The following is a 15,755-nucleotide window of genomic DNA, read 5'->3' as shown; positions in this document are numbered from 1 at the left end:
TTATATTTTCCTACCTTAACGATACATACATACCTTTACGTTCAAAACTAAAATTCAACTGTTCAATATCTTAAATGCTCTTAATCCATTATTAAAACATTATTAAACTTAATTTTGTCATATATAAAGAATTAAGAAAATATTGATTTCCGAGGCATAATATGCCAAATGTAAAGTAGTTAATGGAGTGTGAATAACTATAAATTTCTCAACAGTTTTAAATGCTTTTCCTCATAACTATGTTCCTATTTAACATTATTTGCTTATTTTTAGAACTACAAATTTTATATGAAAAGCACCTATGGACAAATAAGCTATGATTGTACTTTTTAAACTTCCCTCATGGTGTTAAATTTGTGGTACATAAGACTGATGTTTCCTGTGCCTCCCCCATACTAGAGCATCTTCCTTTTAATTTAAACTACTTCGCATTGGATGAAAAAGAGGCAAAATTTTCGTATAGCATTAAATCAACACAGGACAAGTTCAGTGAAAAAATGGAAGCACTACAAAACAAAACAGTGGAAAGTGTTGACCGAAAACTGAAAGAAATTGATGAAAAAGAGGCAAAAAGTTCGTACACCATTAAAACATCAAAGGAGAAGTTAAGTGAGAAAATCGAAGCACTACAAAACAAAACGACAGAGGTTATTGACACAAAATTAAAGGAACTGCAAATTCTAAAAGGTAAATCTAATCAGTCATATAAATTTTAGTTTATTCACATTATTGTTCAGGGAAGAACAAATGCTATGTAGTTCGTAGTTTATGTTTTACCTAATTGAAGTATTCAAAACATTATTAATGTTCATATTTCAATAACTGTCTTCTCAAAAACGATATAACCTGTCAATCTTTGTAATTGTCTTTGTTTTTTAAATTTTTATTTCTTTAAGTTTATATCTTTATTTTTATTTGAATATTGTTTTTGTTATTTGTTATATTTGCTACTGGTATTAGGTTACAAGGTACAGTGTACTAAGCAGAGTAACCTGTATAAGACAACAAATCAATATTTTAAATAAAAAGAAATGTTTGATTTATACTTGCAGGCTGATATAGACCTAGATGAAAATATGTACGCGAATGAAGATTTTAATATAAATGATCAAAAAGGATAAAAACTATTGGTTTAAAAAAGAAAAATACAAATACGTGAAGTCGGCTCCTTACATTCCTTTATTTTTTTTTCTTTCTTTTTTTTAGGGGGTGAGTGTTGCACAGAATAGGGTCAAATGACGATTTTTCTAAAGATTTGCGGAAGGCTTTGTGCATTATTTCAGCGTTAGACTATCTAAATGTGTAAATGGAAAAATACAAGAAGCTTGCACAATATTATTTTATCAACTCGTTTAATAAATTAAGTTTTTAATCTAAACTTCAACGCGTGTCTAATTGACCATTTGTATAATATGATATTTTGCGATCAATTATCTATCAATTTAATAAAAGAAAATACATTATGTATTCGCATTCAAAATGATCCATGTAGAACGACACGTCCGTAAATAGAAAATACACTCACGTTTCTTGTACATAGCATGGTGGTTGTCGTATTTAGTGTTAATTCTTTCTTTGTTGATTTTCGTTTATGAAAACTATTAAACCTTCCAAGAATGAGCTGCTTAGAATGCTCTTAATCCGTCGGAGTATCCGTGCCGGCGTCTTGGTTAGTAAATCTTAATTGTAGCTGCACTATGTTTAATTTATTAATAGAAGTGCAAAGCATTACCGTAATTATGATGTTTTTATCAACCTAACAGGTAATATACGCGAATAAATCTTGTAGAGGTCAACCTTAGGACACCTTTGTAATATCGTTAAGCGTAAACTGCGTGCTTTTTTAGTCGCTTTTCCTTATTTCAGGGAACTTAGATGGGCTGTTCAACATAATTATTATCCACCACATTATCTAATAAGATACATAAATACTTGTACCGATAAGGACAATGTGACCTGCTATCTGCTATAATTGTCGCATCGAGTTGAAAATTAAGTTCATTTATGACATGATTTCTTTTTGCGGTTTTTGTTTAAAGACCATGTAAACCCGCTCCATTATGCTTGTTCCCGTTTATTAATTTGAACATAATTTTGTTTTACATACAACCAATATATGAAATTAGAAACATAGCTGGTTATTTCTATTTTAACCAATATGTGATAAAATAAAGGTAGCTAATTAGCAATTCGACGAAGTGTACACTCATTCAATATTCTATATTTATGTCTGTTTCATAGACATATTATTTTGTACAATATGATAAACAAGATCAACAAGGAAAGGCGGCGTTCAATAAAACTTACTTGTAATCCTATTTCAGATCAGATTGTGACACCAACCGTGGCATTCAAGGCAAGGATAAAGGATGACACTGCCGCTCCTAAAGGTCAAGTTATAGTGTTTCCTGTAGTACTCTTCAATGAAGGAGATGCCTACAGTAGTGAGACAGGGAAATTCACGGCCACAACAAACGGAACCTATCTTTTTACTATAGCATTTTGTGTGCAGGCAAAGAAATGGTTGAACGTGGATGTATTGGTTGATGCTGTAGCTCACACTAAGACAACCTTTTATGGTGACTCAAATAACAGCTGTGCTACCGCTGACACTATAGTTGTATTAAAAGCCGGACAAAGCGTGTGGGTTCAACCATCAGGTAGTAACTCTGGTAATATAATAGACCATGATTCTATCAGATGGAACACATTTTCTGGAGTTTTGCTTCATAAATAAACACATTATTTCGTGCACAGGATTTCAACCAAGTTGCAATATAACTATTAATTATCATCAAAAATGTTGATGAAACAAAAGAAAAATGATTTTGTGGATAACTATTAAACCTTTTTCATTCATGAACTAGACATTTGATATTACTTACTTGGTATAGTTATGTAAACACAATGTCACAATATCTCAATTCTTAGTTATCTCACTCCAAATGTTAAATATAGCATCAGATTTATTAGCATCATTGTATACATGTATTTGGACGAGTAACCATGCAGCCGGATAGATAAGAACTCACAACGGTTCGTAGCCAGAGCTTAAATGACAATAGTATATAAAACTTGGCTTTTAGCAACATGTGAAATTTTGCATGAAAAGTATCGATGTGCAAACAAAATCAAATTCTCTTGATTGAATATATGTTTACGAACGCATGTATCTTATCACTGTGGGTAATGTGTCCTCGCCGATATCGGGATAATGCCAGCATTCATAAATTTGAATGCAAGGCGCTACCTATAAATAGGGCAGATTTGCCTCCATCCTTTCCCTTTTTACTTAAAGTTTTATATTCGTGTAAACGTGTATTTTAAAGTTAAAATACAAACGTTGTTGTAGTAAACCGTTGTTATAGTACAATGTTGTTAAGATAAGGTAGTCACAGCATGCCCAAAATTTCTCATTTATGCAAGTTCTAGAGATAAATGTCATATTTAGTATGTAATAGTTTGTTTTATATGTAGTTTTTTTTATAAAAGATAATGGTCATACTTAGTATATAATTATTTGTTTCAAATGTCCTTTTTTAAGATAACGGTCAAATTTAGTAAATAACATTTTGTTTGATATGCATGTTTTTTTATCAAAGATAATGGTCGTATTTAGTATTTAACAGTTTGTTTTATATGACTTTGGATTGTACGTTTTTATGAAAGATAAATGGCATATTTAGTATGTAGTAGTTTGGTTTAAAATGGATATTATTTTATGAAAGATAAAGGTCATATTTTATGATACTTTTTTCCTTCTTAACCCTTTACCGCATGAGCATATTGTGATAAATAGCCGTTTTCATTGAAAAGCCTCTTGTTACAAGTTCAAACTGCTATAAAACTATGAAAAATGCTTCAATACTGAAGAAACTTGGCACAAATGTTGTCTGGACCATAGCCTCTGTAACAGCATACTCAATTGTAAATTTCCTCTTACCATTGCAACGGGGGACATATCAAAATGGCCAAAAACACTATTTTGTATTGTTTTTCTCCATCAAAACTGTTTTCAAAGTGCTGCAACTTCTCAATGGATTGAGGTGTAGTAAAAGGCGCTTCAGCATTGGTTACACGTTACCTTACAATCGACATGTCAAATGTCAAAATTTTCTTAGCGATGAGGGGGGGGGGGGCGGCAACCCCCGAAACAGAAGGGGGCACACGCCCCTTCTGACAACCCCCTGAGGTACCTTTTTGATAAAGAGGTCGCCGAAAAGTCATCACTTTTTTAAACAACATTTCCCAAACAAAAAAAGTATTTTAGGCATTAATAGGGTAATTTTTCACTGTTTGAGGCCTTAAAAAGGGAGGAGGGTTGAAAAGCCTTCAAAACACGTCTGTATCAGGTAGAGGGTTAAATTAGACTAACGTTTCATTAAATAATCACTTCTGATAACTGTACGATTTATAATGTAAAAATGGTATTTTGTTATTTGCTTTTCATTTTTCTATGTTTTTATTCACACTGTACTTTGGATTTGTAAAGGCTATATTCATTGTTTTAACATGTTTAATGCTGAATAAAACTTTTTATTCTTATTCGTATATTTAGTTTCAAATGTATGTTGTTTCCAAAAATAAAAGGTCATATTTAGTATATAATAGTTTGTTGTCGTATGTGCGTTTATATCAAAGATTCAATAAAAAACCAAGGCCATATTTGGTAAAACATTTAGATTTATTTGTACTTATTGACCCATTACCGGGCATAAAAAGCAGTTTTATCAATTCATAATGTATTCAAATATAACGTGCCGAAAAATAGGACGTAAGATCCGTCCTATCTTTTAAAATGTCTAACCTATGGTATAGCTGTCTTATTACACATGCCCTAACATAAGGCAATGAAAATAAAGCAACAACAAAAACTTCACACATTTAAAATGATATAAGTCTTTTCATAACAACTCTATGAAGATCAGAGTTAACTCCCTTATCTCTAAGAACAGTAGTAGCAAATACTGTACTGGCGTTACAAACGTTGGCAAATATTTACTGCACAAAGCATTAACGTTGCTGCATATTTAGTTTTTTTTTCTATTCACATATAGCAGACCTCAACGAAATCTCAGATCTGATTTTCTTATATATACATTCACTTTTGTTAGTCAAATATTTTCGGAACTGCCAGGTTTAGTTGAAATTGGTCCTGACGTGATACGACTAGTGCTAGCAGACGACTCTGAATTTGTTAACTTAATTTGTCAGTATTCCAAGCTCGAATGAAATGAGAAAAACAAACATAGAATAACGGATGGTTGATATACATGTATTTCTATATATATAAATGTAGATATTATGTACAGCAAAAGTAATAACAACCCTACAAGACAACAAAAGTCATTCCATAACTTGGCTGAAATGTTAAATTGTCAAATCACAAATGGTTTGAAAATAAAACAAGCTTGACTCAAAAATCTTTTCTTTTTCTTTTCTAACTTGAAGTTTTCTTATATGCAACGTTTTATCCAGGAGCTAGAAAACAGAACCACCGACCTTCAAGAGTATATAAGACATGAAATGAGAATCAAGATTGAAGTAATAATTTACATGTTTTGTGCGGATAATGACAGATTTTTACAGTATTTTTCAACATATTTTACTGCGTGATAAACACAGTGAAGGCTATTTTTGCTTATTGTACATATTTTTTGGTAACTTACGTGGATTGTAAGGGCGGTTTGCAATGTACAATGTGTAAATTACATTTTTTGTTCGCTTCACAATATTTTATTTATAAATACAATACATAAAAATAACGTCTGGAAGCATGCTGCTTTAAGTTTAAAAATAAAAATCCGTATTGACAGCACATATTTTTACCTTGTGATCTAATTGAAGTATAACATGTTTGTACATTATCGCATTTATGTAATGCATACATTTTTGTACTTCGCTATCCGCTACAGCAGAAAGGAGGCACCCGTGTCTTACTGACACATTTCTTTTTGTCTTAAATAATTTTTGAACTTATATTAATGTATAAATGCATGTGCAACAATAATTGGTATTTACCGAAAATTCCAAGTCAAAAGTCGAAGGATATTTGTCACCAGTTGTCATTTCTGTGTAGTAAAGGGGAAATAAGTGTTGTAAGATGGCAGCACAAAGCAGTTCGATTAACAACCCTTTGTAAGATATCATTCAATTTTGCCATATTCATAAGTTAGTTGAGTTTTTTTCTTTCGGGGCAGTGCATGATACAGTTGCTTCCCCTTTCCTAAGGGAACCTGGGTTCTTTACATTTTCGGTGCAGAACATTTTTTTATCGATTCCTCATGGCCAAACTGGGCATACGAGAAAACAACCCTATAACGAAACATTTAGTAAAGTGAAACCATGGCAATGCAATGAGCATATGTACATAAGACAAAAAATACTGTAATAGAATTAATACAATTGCATTTAGAATGGAAGAATGCCATGAATGTGATCGTTATATATTATCAAGAATATAAACAATGATAGTATATTACATAGGAGACCTGAGAGAAATTTCAGTAAGGTGCCACTGCTTTATAATTTTATATCAGTAAAATCAATAAAATATTAAAGAAATAAGCTCATAAACTTTTGTTAATGGTATACGATATTAAATATTAAAACTGTAGACATTAGTGTCTGTCAATCATATAAGCGAGGACGATACATCTTTTTTATACAAATCATTATTTTCTTGGAAAATAATAGCTAGAAAATAAACATCTCTTTTATATGAAGCTTTAGTACATAATGCAAAATTAAACTTTGAATGTTATGGTTAACTAGTATGTAATTGATTTGAAGGAAACAATGTTGTTAACATGTACAAATGTTATATACATGTACAAGAATGATTTGTATTTACCGATATAATGCAAGTCGAATAATATTTTATCACCAGTTGTCGTTTCTGTGTAGTGAAGGGGAGGTAACCGCTGTAAGACGGCAAAACAAAACGATTCGATTAACAACCCTTTGTAAGTTATCATTCAAATTTGCCATACTGATGTGTAAGTAGAGTTTTTTTCAAGAGTAGTGAATTATACAGTTGTTGCCCAATTCCAAAAAGGACTAGGGTTTTTTACATGTCCGGTGCAGAACACCAATAGATATATGGGACCTCCGTTTCTAAAAAAACATTTTGTCAGCTAAGTAGCGGGATATCGAACCCGTGCACTCTTGATTATTTGGCCAGTGAAATAACACTGTAGCAGGGATCCGTAACAAACCAAATCATTAGACAAAGATCTCCCATATAATATTTGATATAATGATTTTGTTCACAATTAAAGTCAGGTGTCACTCCTTTATATTTTTTTAAGGCCCATTATACCAGACATGCTTTTTTTCTCAAAAGTTTTATAATTTTGATGTACATTAATAGTATCCAAAAGGTTACTCACTGGCCATTTACCCGAATAATCTTTTTCATCTGTTGCTTTTTACCAATAAGTATTTTGAAAGGAGGAAATAATAGTTCTTTGTTTACATATGCTACTTTAATGGCAATTTACTTACTAATATCATTTTCGCTACTTTATTCAGGTAACAAGCATCTAACATTGTCTTTAACAATGTTTCAAACATTATCAAATTCTTTATAAAGAAGTACATTAATTTGTTTTTTTATTTGCCTTTAAATCTTTGAAAAACAACGGTAAATAAAATCTTAACGAAATAAGAGCATACACTTTTACGATATAACAATGGTGACTTATGTTTCTGTTTCTTGTTAACAGATACGTAAGAAAGGTATAACTTGTTTAAGGTGAAAAAAACCCACAATACATCGACCTCAAAATAAGTCTTTAATTGTTTATCTTCTTTTGTGCTATTTAATATTAATTCTTGTTGGAATAACGATATTTGTAGCAGAAAATTTAGACGTCTATAATTATCTAATCAAAATAAATAGTGAGGAAGTTGCTCTAAACTTCATTTGTTGCTGTATTAACAAAACATTAACAAAACGTCAGTGATAATTGGCATTTGATTCAATTTAAAAAATAACTTATCTTTTGATTGGAAGTTGTTTGCGGCATAATGATACAAATGGAAGTCATCGTCGGCAGATTTTTTTCGCTTTTAATTTATTTTATTGCGGGGAGTTGGTAAGCCCTTAATATAAATCTCTGATGTATTGGGTCTAAACTCAATAAGCATATACATGTAGTTCAGACGAAAATTACAGGTTTCATTTTATGTCTAAAATATAAATGCTTAAAATAGCACGTCATATAAATATCCTTCTGTTGAACGTATAGTTTCAGCTATATGATATCATGATTCACATGCTAGAACTCATTAAATGCAACATTTTATAGCGTTTATTATATAACTCGTTCTTTCTTTCTTTCTTTCTTTCTTGTCCTTTTATTCCTTCTTTTTGTTTTTTTTGTTTGATTGATTTGGTTTAAAGTCACACCGACACAGTATAGATCATATGGCAGGATTTGTAGTAGTAGAAGTTCTATTTCATTATGATTTGTTTGAAAAACTTTCATTTTATCTGAAGGCCTATTTTTTCATTATATATGCGAATATTTCAAAAGACACATCCCCATAATTATGAACGCTGTTGTTCCTTTTGAGTGTGTGTTTGTGTGTGTGGTCTCCGCTGATCTTAGTTGCAGGATTTCAGGTGTTTCCAATTAAGATATACGTCATGTCAGTGAGATATTTGCTAATTATATAGCATGATACTACATATATTACATATTTTGTTATTCTAACATATACCAGTAATTAAGAGCAGATATCTACAATTTTGAGGGAAATTCAACAAATATCATTTTGCTAAACTTTGTAAAAATCATCTTGCTCACGAAGTTCTCACGAATTTGACTTCGCCCGTGTATTATTCGAATTTATAATCCTCTCTATCTTGATCACAATAATCGAAAAATCTCGGACATTTGCGTGAATGTCGTTTTTTGTGCCTTTTCCAGATATAAGTAGCAATATTCATTTACAAATTATTTGCATTGATGCCGGAACTATTACTAAAATCCAAAAACTATTGAGCTAATTATTTATGAAAGTTTATCTGAAAACATATGTACATTTAAAACTGCATGCCTTTATCCACAACCATGCCGAGTTGCAAGAAACTTTAGGAAATATTCTCAAATGTACTTTGTAAGTCAAGACTAATGAAGTAACTTTTCACAGAAATCTTCAGTATAAGTGCTAGAATCGAAATGCTTTTGCTTAATATAAAATGTTATGCAGTAAATGGATTGTTAAATTTGATATGAAAAGCTCTGAACTAATAAGCTATGGGTAGCAGACCACAGTGATGTAAGCCACAGATTCGAATGACCGGGATGATTTCTTGGATATAGTGACTATTCTTGATTTAAATACCTGGTTGTCTTTAAAGTTAAATTTGTATTTGATATCTAATATGATCATTGGCAAATTCGAAAACTTGGTCAGAAATTACATGTTGTTGATTATAGATATGAAGGACACAATTGTTCGTAAATATTGTTTTTAACAACATGCTCGGTAAGAACAAGTTATTTACCAGGGGTACAAACTTTAAGCAATAACAAAACATCTGTAAGGTCAAGTTCCTGTTTTTCTTTGTGATATTGTACATGTATAGGAAGTTGCTTAAGCAGAGACGGTGTTTCTTTAGCCTGTATATTTGCATGTCTTTTTTGCCAGAGGGAAAAAAATGTTTAGTTTTGGGGTCTCGGGCCATAGTAGATGTTGTGCTTTAACGGAATGAATAGCAACTTTTTTGACTGCCTGACTATTACAGATGAGGTAATTTCATTGTAGATTTGCAAATTATTATGTCATATATGTTTTCAACAAAATGTGTTTTCTTTTTCCAGGTTGTATAGTTTGGTATCAGAATTATCATACGTATTGATTGTAGGACAAAGACGCAGGAACTTGAAATTTACTGTGGACTGATAGCTATGACTCTACTTTTTAAACTTCCCTCGTGGTAATAATTTTGTGATAAAAATACGTTTTTTCCTGTGCTTCTCTCATTCTAGGCCCTCTTCCTTTTTATATAAACTTATTTGCATTTGAAGAAACGTTTGTGTCACTTCGGAAATAAAAATGAGAATTTCATTCTGTAAAATTTTCTTTCTGATTTTCCTGATAACATTTGCAAAGTCTGATGAACCGCACTGTTCAAAATATGATTTCGAAGAGAAAGTTTTAGAGAAAATGGTTCGCATGGAATTTCAAATGGAGAGAATGAAATCTGAAATGGAACAAACAGCGAAAAGCGTTGATACAAAAATTAAGGAACTGCAAAATTTAAAAGGTAAAATTTATAGATCATATAAATATTTATTTGAATCAATGTTCAAGCACGAACCAATGCTAAATTATTCATAGCTTATGTCAACAAATATTTAATGCTTTACAATTTGATGAAATAAAGACATTATTAATGTTTTGTGAAATTTCAATAACCTTTTTCTAGGATACTCACATTTTGTGTAAATGTATTTTTCTTCAGTTCGATTTCATGAAGTTTATAGGGCTCTTTGTTTTAAGAGTGTTCTTAAAAATCATGTTTCTGATATTTGATTATACATAATGTACACAGCAGAATAACCTGTGAGACAACATGTTAATATTAAAAAAAAAAGAAACTTACGTTGAGGTTTATTTATGTATACGTGCAGGTCGATTTATACATAGAGACAGATATGTATTCGAATGTAGATTGATAAGTTATGCAAATGGACAAGAGCTATAGGCTATATGAAAAATTACAATTATTTGTCGTCCTCTCCGTTCATCTCATTACCGAAACTTTTTTGTATTGCGCTTTACGTCGCACCAACAAGTGTAGGTATTTTGGTGACTTGACAGCTTTGACCTTAGATGTCATCTTGTGCACTATTTCAGGCACAAACGGGCACCTGAGTAGAACCGCCGACGTTCTGGTAGCTTATTGGATAGCTTCCTCACATCAAAGAATATTTGAAGACGCTGGCGCAATTTGAACATTCAATTGTGAGATGCAATTGGTTTGAAGTCAACGACCTTAACCCCTGGGCCGCGATTGTCTCTTTGCCTAAAAAGACTAAGTGTCAATGAAAGACTAGATCTAATGCTGTGTATAATTGTTGCTTTACAAGATGTGTAAATGAAAACAATAGCAGAGGCTCGCATAATATGATTTCTTTCGACTCTTTCAATACATGTAGTATTAAAATTATACTTCAACAAATATCTAATTGGCCATTTTATAAAATATTTATTTTTGCGAGTAACTTCATCAATAAGTCTAGCAAATGGTTATTTTAGCACTATACATAATAACCTATATATTAACATTCAGAACTAACAATTGGAATGCCTAAATAGATAATAACTTACGTTCCTCGTACACGGCACGGTAGATGTCGTACTTTGTACAAATGCGTTCTTTGTTGATTGTTTTGAAAAATATTAAACATTCCAAGAATTAATTGTACAGAATGTTCTCAAACCGACGAAATTATGCTTTCCGACGTTTTGGTTAGTTAAGATTCGTTGTTAGATCTGACCTATGTTTTATTTATTGATATAAATGCAAAACATTGGCGTAATCAAGTCTTTAGGCAATTTATGCGAATACAGCTTGTAAATAAAAACACGAGTGGTCAATCTTAATATTGGACTCGTAAAGTTTGTGCCCGGTCGCTATTTTCTTTTTTTCAAAAGACCTTAAGGTGTGTTTTTCATCATCATGATTATGTAGACGCCAGTTTAGCAACAGTATCTTGAAGGGTGACCTTGTAAACCCGGTCCGTTATGCGTGTTCACGTTTATAAATTTCGACACAGTTTTGTATTACATAAATTAGAGGCAAAACTCTTTATTTATATTAAATCCAGATGTGATAAAATGTAGGTGGCCAATGAGCAGTTCGACGAAGTGTGCACTCATTCAATATCCTCTATGTATGTATATTATATTACAACCTTTCTTATTATTTTAGATCAAAGTGTGACACCAACCGTGGCATTCAAGGCAAGGGTAAATGCTAACACTGCTGCTCCTAAAGGTCAGGTGATAGTGTTTCCTGTAGTACTCTTCAATGAAGGAGATGCCTACAGCAGTAAGACTGGAAAATTTATGGCCACAACAAACGGAACATATCTATTTACTATTGGATTATGTATGAAACATGAAAAACTTTTGCACGTGGCTATATTGATTGATGGTGTAGCATACACTAAGACAAATATATATGGCGACCTTTATGACGACTGCGTTACAGCTGACGCTATCGCTGTGTTAAAGTCCGGACAGAGCGTGTGGGTTCAGCCGTCTGGTAGTGTCTCTGGTAATATAATACAGCACGATTCATCATACTGGAGCACTTTTTCTGGCACTTTACTCCATAAATGAACACTGCATAAGATTTCACATGAGTAATTATTAAATATTATTATCAAATATGTTGATAACATAAATGACAAGCAATACTGTGGATAACTTTTTAACAATTTTCATGAACGAATTGAACGACATTTGATATTATAGTACAAAAGTATATGAAAACACAATGCCACAATATTCCATTGCTTTGTTATCTCACTAGCGTTAAGTATAATATCAGAATATTTTACATCATTCTGCACAACATGGAGATATATTTGTTCGAGTACCCAGCGTGATAGTCTTCAGAACTCTAAATATGCATCAACAAAGTTAATGACATTAGCCAAATGGCCTTAACTTGCATGTGACTTTATCAGTGAGAATATCGATTTTCGGACAGAAATCAAATCATTTTGCTTACATATATGTTTTGAAAGTACATGGATTTTATCTTAGATAAAAGGCAAATTGAACACTAGAAAAATGCTTCCCGCAGGTACTGCGACCTCACCGATATCACAGTATCCAAATATGTTAACACATTTATATATTATTGTAAAATAAGTCATTTATTTTGGCTGGGCTATAATATTGATGGATTAAATAACAGATCATTTGAATATCAAATTCACCAGTCATCTTGTCAATCAAATTATTTTCTTTTAATCCGACTGAATATGAACTTTTTATTGTCATTATTTTCGTGCTATCCACGTTCTATGTTGTTTCCTAAAGGACACATTACTGGCCATACGCCGAATTTCTGTTTGCTTATCTTTAGACTGCAAATTTTATATGAAAAGCACTTATAAACTAATTTGCTATTAATGTACTTTTTAAACTTCCCTCGTGGTAATGAATGCATGTGTGGTAAATGGGACTGATTGTCGCTGTGCTTCCCTAAATATTAGGCCCTCTTGTTGTTTTTTTTTATTTTTAAACTACCTTTCTCGCATAGGAAGATACATTTGTGGTATTTTGGAAATAAAAATGAGAATTTCATTGTGTAAAAATTCCCTTTTCAATTACTTACTAACATGTGCAAAGTCAGAGGAGCGGCACTGTTCAAAATATGGTTTGGAAACGAAAGTTTGAGAGAAAATAGTCGCGTGGAATTTCAAATGAAGAGAATGAAATCTGAAATGGACAGTAAAAAGCATTGAAACAAGAAGTAAGAAACTGCAAATTTTAAAAGGTTAATTTAAAGTTATAAGTCATATAAATTAAGTTTATTTCAATCAATTTTCAAGCACGAACCAATGCCAACAAGTTCATAGTTTATGTCAACAAATTTTAAATTCTTTTTCTAAGACCATTTGATAAATAGAAGTATTTTAAACATTATTAATGATTTTTGAAATTTCAATAACCTCCTTCACGGATACGATCTATGAGTTTTCTGGTTTTGTGTAAATGTTCTTTTTCACTATCATTTTATGGACTTTAAAGGTCTTTCTTCTGTTCAAATAGTGTTCTAAAAATCAAGTATTTTTTCCTATCATTTTGTTATACATATGGTACAAAGTAGAATAACATGTAAGACAACATTTAAAAACATTAAAACAATCAAACAAAAGCAAAAATAAAATAAAAAAAAAACAACAACAAAAAAACGATATTACGTTGATGTTGATTTATATATACGTGATGTAATCAAAAATGATATTAAGAACTATGGCACAAATGGGCCCCTCAGTTGAACCACCGACGTTCTGTAAGATTTTCAACTCGTTCAATATATTTAGTATTTAATCTATACTTCAACGAATTTCTAGTATGCAATTTTATGAAATGTAATATTTTACAAGCTACTCAATAAAAATATGTCAAGAAATAATTATTTTAGTATTGTACACAAATATCTATATATTTACATTCACGATAAACAAAAGCACATGCGTAAGTAAATTATATACACCTACGTTTCGTGTACACTGTATAGTAGTTGTCGTATTTAATACAAATGTGTTCTTTGTTGATTCTTTTTTTATATTAAATATACCAAGAATGAGCTGCACAGAATGTTCTCAAACCGATGGAATCATGATTTCCGGGCCTCCGGCGTTATGTTAGTTAAGCGTTGTTGTAAAGATGCTTATGCTTTATTTATTGATATAAGTGCGAAACGTTGACGTATGCATATTTTTACCAGCCTATAGGTAATTTATGCGATTAAATCTTAAAATAAAATTGAGTGGTCAATCTTAATATTTGACTCGGACCCGTTAAGCGTAGTGTATGCCCGGTCACATTTCCCTTATTTCAGGTACCTTAGGGCGTGTTATTTATCATAATTAATATTATGTAGTCGCTTTTACAAAAACAGTATCTTCAAAATAAAAAACCTTATTAAATAGATACTTGTACCAATTTGGACAAGGAGCCTTGCTGTAATTGTCGCATACACAGTATTGAAACAAAATCATATACGACATTGATTCATTTTGAAGTTTTTGTTTTAAAGGTGACTGTAAATCTTCTCCGTTATGCTTGTTTGTTTCAATTGATAAATTTCAGCGAAGTTTTGTTTAACATTCGAGCAATAAATGAAATTTTACACACAACTGGTTATTTATATTTTAATCAAGATGTGATAAAATTCAGGTGGCCAATTAAAACAATTCATCGACATTACACTCATTTAGTATTGAAACGCAGTCGGGGTTTGTTTCCCAATTACACATCACTATCCAGGGCGTGAGTTCTTCTCGAACACACATGCAGTTTTTTAACCTACAAGGAAAAGCAGAACACAAAAACCTGAAAATTACACAAATAATTTATTTAGATTTCATATCAAATACAGGTACATTCGTCAATATCCTGGTAAATCCTCGTCTTTACATCACATCTGGAAGGGTTTGAGACAATCCTCATCTAAAGGCTTTAAATTATACAAAAGAATATCCACACCAATGTTAAAGTAGCTAAATATGGCAATATCCAAGTTATATGTGACAATAGACATAAAAATTTTACCAAGGGTGTGATCTCTGGTGCCGAGTTGAATTTTGATACTATCTGATCTACTTTTGGTATTTTTGATGTCATTTGAAGTACTTTCTTGTTTTTTTGATACACATATTTGAAATTTGGATCAGGGGTGTAAGTGGTATATTTTTTTAATGCTGAATTTATTTTTGACATCAGCTGACCTACTTCTGATATTTTTGATATCGCTTGAACTACAGTGAAATGATGGGTAAGGTGAGCCACGTAAAGCCAGCTTGGCCCTTTTGTTGTTAGAAACTTGACATAGCCCTTTGACGTTTCGCCAAATAGACGCTTCGACCCGGTCCGATTGTCCGATATTTCAGGGGCAAGGGAGACTTATATTGATGATTTCCTCGTTTGTTGCTAATGAGATTTCTCTTCCTTGAAAATTGCGTTATGTAAAAATGATTAGCATTGGTCAATAT

General features: G+C 31.7%; 2 protein-coding genes across 2 annotated transcripts; both read left to right on the top strand.

The window, feature by feature from the left end:
* Positions 1 to 438: 438 nt before the first annotated feature.
* LOC132715080 (complement C1q and tumor necrosis factor-related protein 9A-like) lies at positions 439 to 4,635 on the top strand. Its single transcript, XM_060698054.1, has 2 exons — positions 439 to 687; positions 2,325 to 4,635. The coding sequence occupies exons 1-2, from the start codon at positions 498 to 500 to the stop codon at positions 2,735 to 2,737; spliced, it is 603 nt and encodes a 200-aa protein (XP_060554037.1). The 5' UTR covers positions 439 to 497; the 3' UTR covers positions 2,738 to 4,635.
* Positions 4,636 to 9,984: 5,349 nt separating this feature from the next.
* Positions 9,985 to 13,949, top strand: LOC132715074 (heavy metal-binding protein HIP-like). The gene is made up of 2 exons (XM_060698047.1): positions 9,985 to 10,279; positions 11,951 to 13,949. Exons 1-2 carry the CDS (start codon positions 10,069 to 10,071, stop codon positions 12,361 to 12,363), a joined length of 624 nt encoding a protein of 207 aa, XP_060554030.1. The 5' UTR covers positions 9,985 to 10,068; the 3' UTR covers positions 12,364 to 13,949.
* The last annotated feature ends 1,806 nt before the right edge of the window (positions 13,950 to 15,755 follow it).

This window comes from Ruditapes philippinarum, unplaced genomic scaffold (assembly GCF_026571515.1).
Source record: "Ruditapes philippinarum isolate M1 unplaced genomic scaffold, ASM2657151v2 ctg1755_1_1_1_1, whole genome shotgun sequence".
NCBI classification, from domain to species: Eukaryota; Metazoa; Mollusca; class Bivalvia; order Venerida; family Veneridae; genus Ruditapes; species Ruditapes philippinarum.
Note: the sequence above shows the minus strand (reverse complement) of the source record. Positions and strands in the feature narration are given on the sequence as shown.

Coding starts and splice junctions, on each gene's coding strand:
- LOC132715080 (XM_060698054.1), top strand. CDS start 498: ATGGAAGCACTACAAAACAAAACAGTGGAAAGTGTTGACCGAAAACTG. Junction 688..2,324: donor GGAACTGCAAATTCTAAAAG/GTAAATCTAATC, acceptor ATCCTATTTCAG/ATCAGATTGTGACACCAACC.
- LOC132715074 (XM_060698047.1), top strand. CDS start 10,069: ATGAGAATTTCATTCTGTAAAATTTTCTTTCTGATTTTCCTGATAACA. Junction 10,280..11,950: donor GGAACTGCAAAATTTAAAAG/GTAAAATTTATA, acceptor TTATTATTTTAG/ATCAAAGTGTGACACCAACC.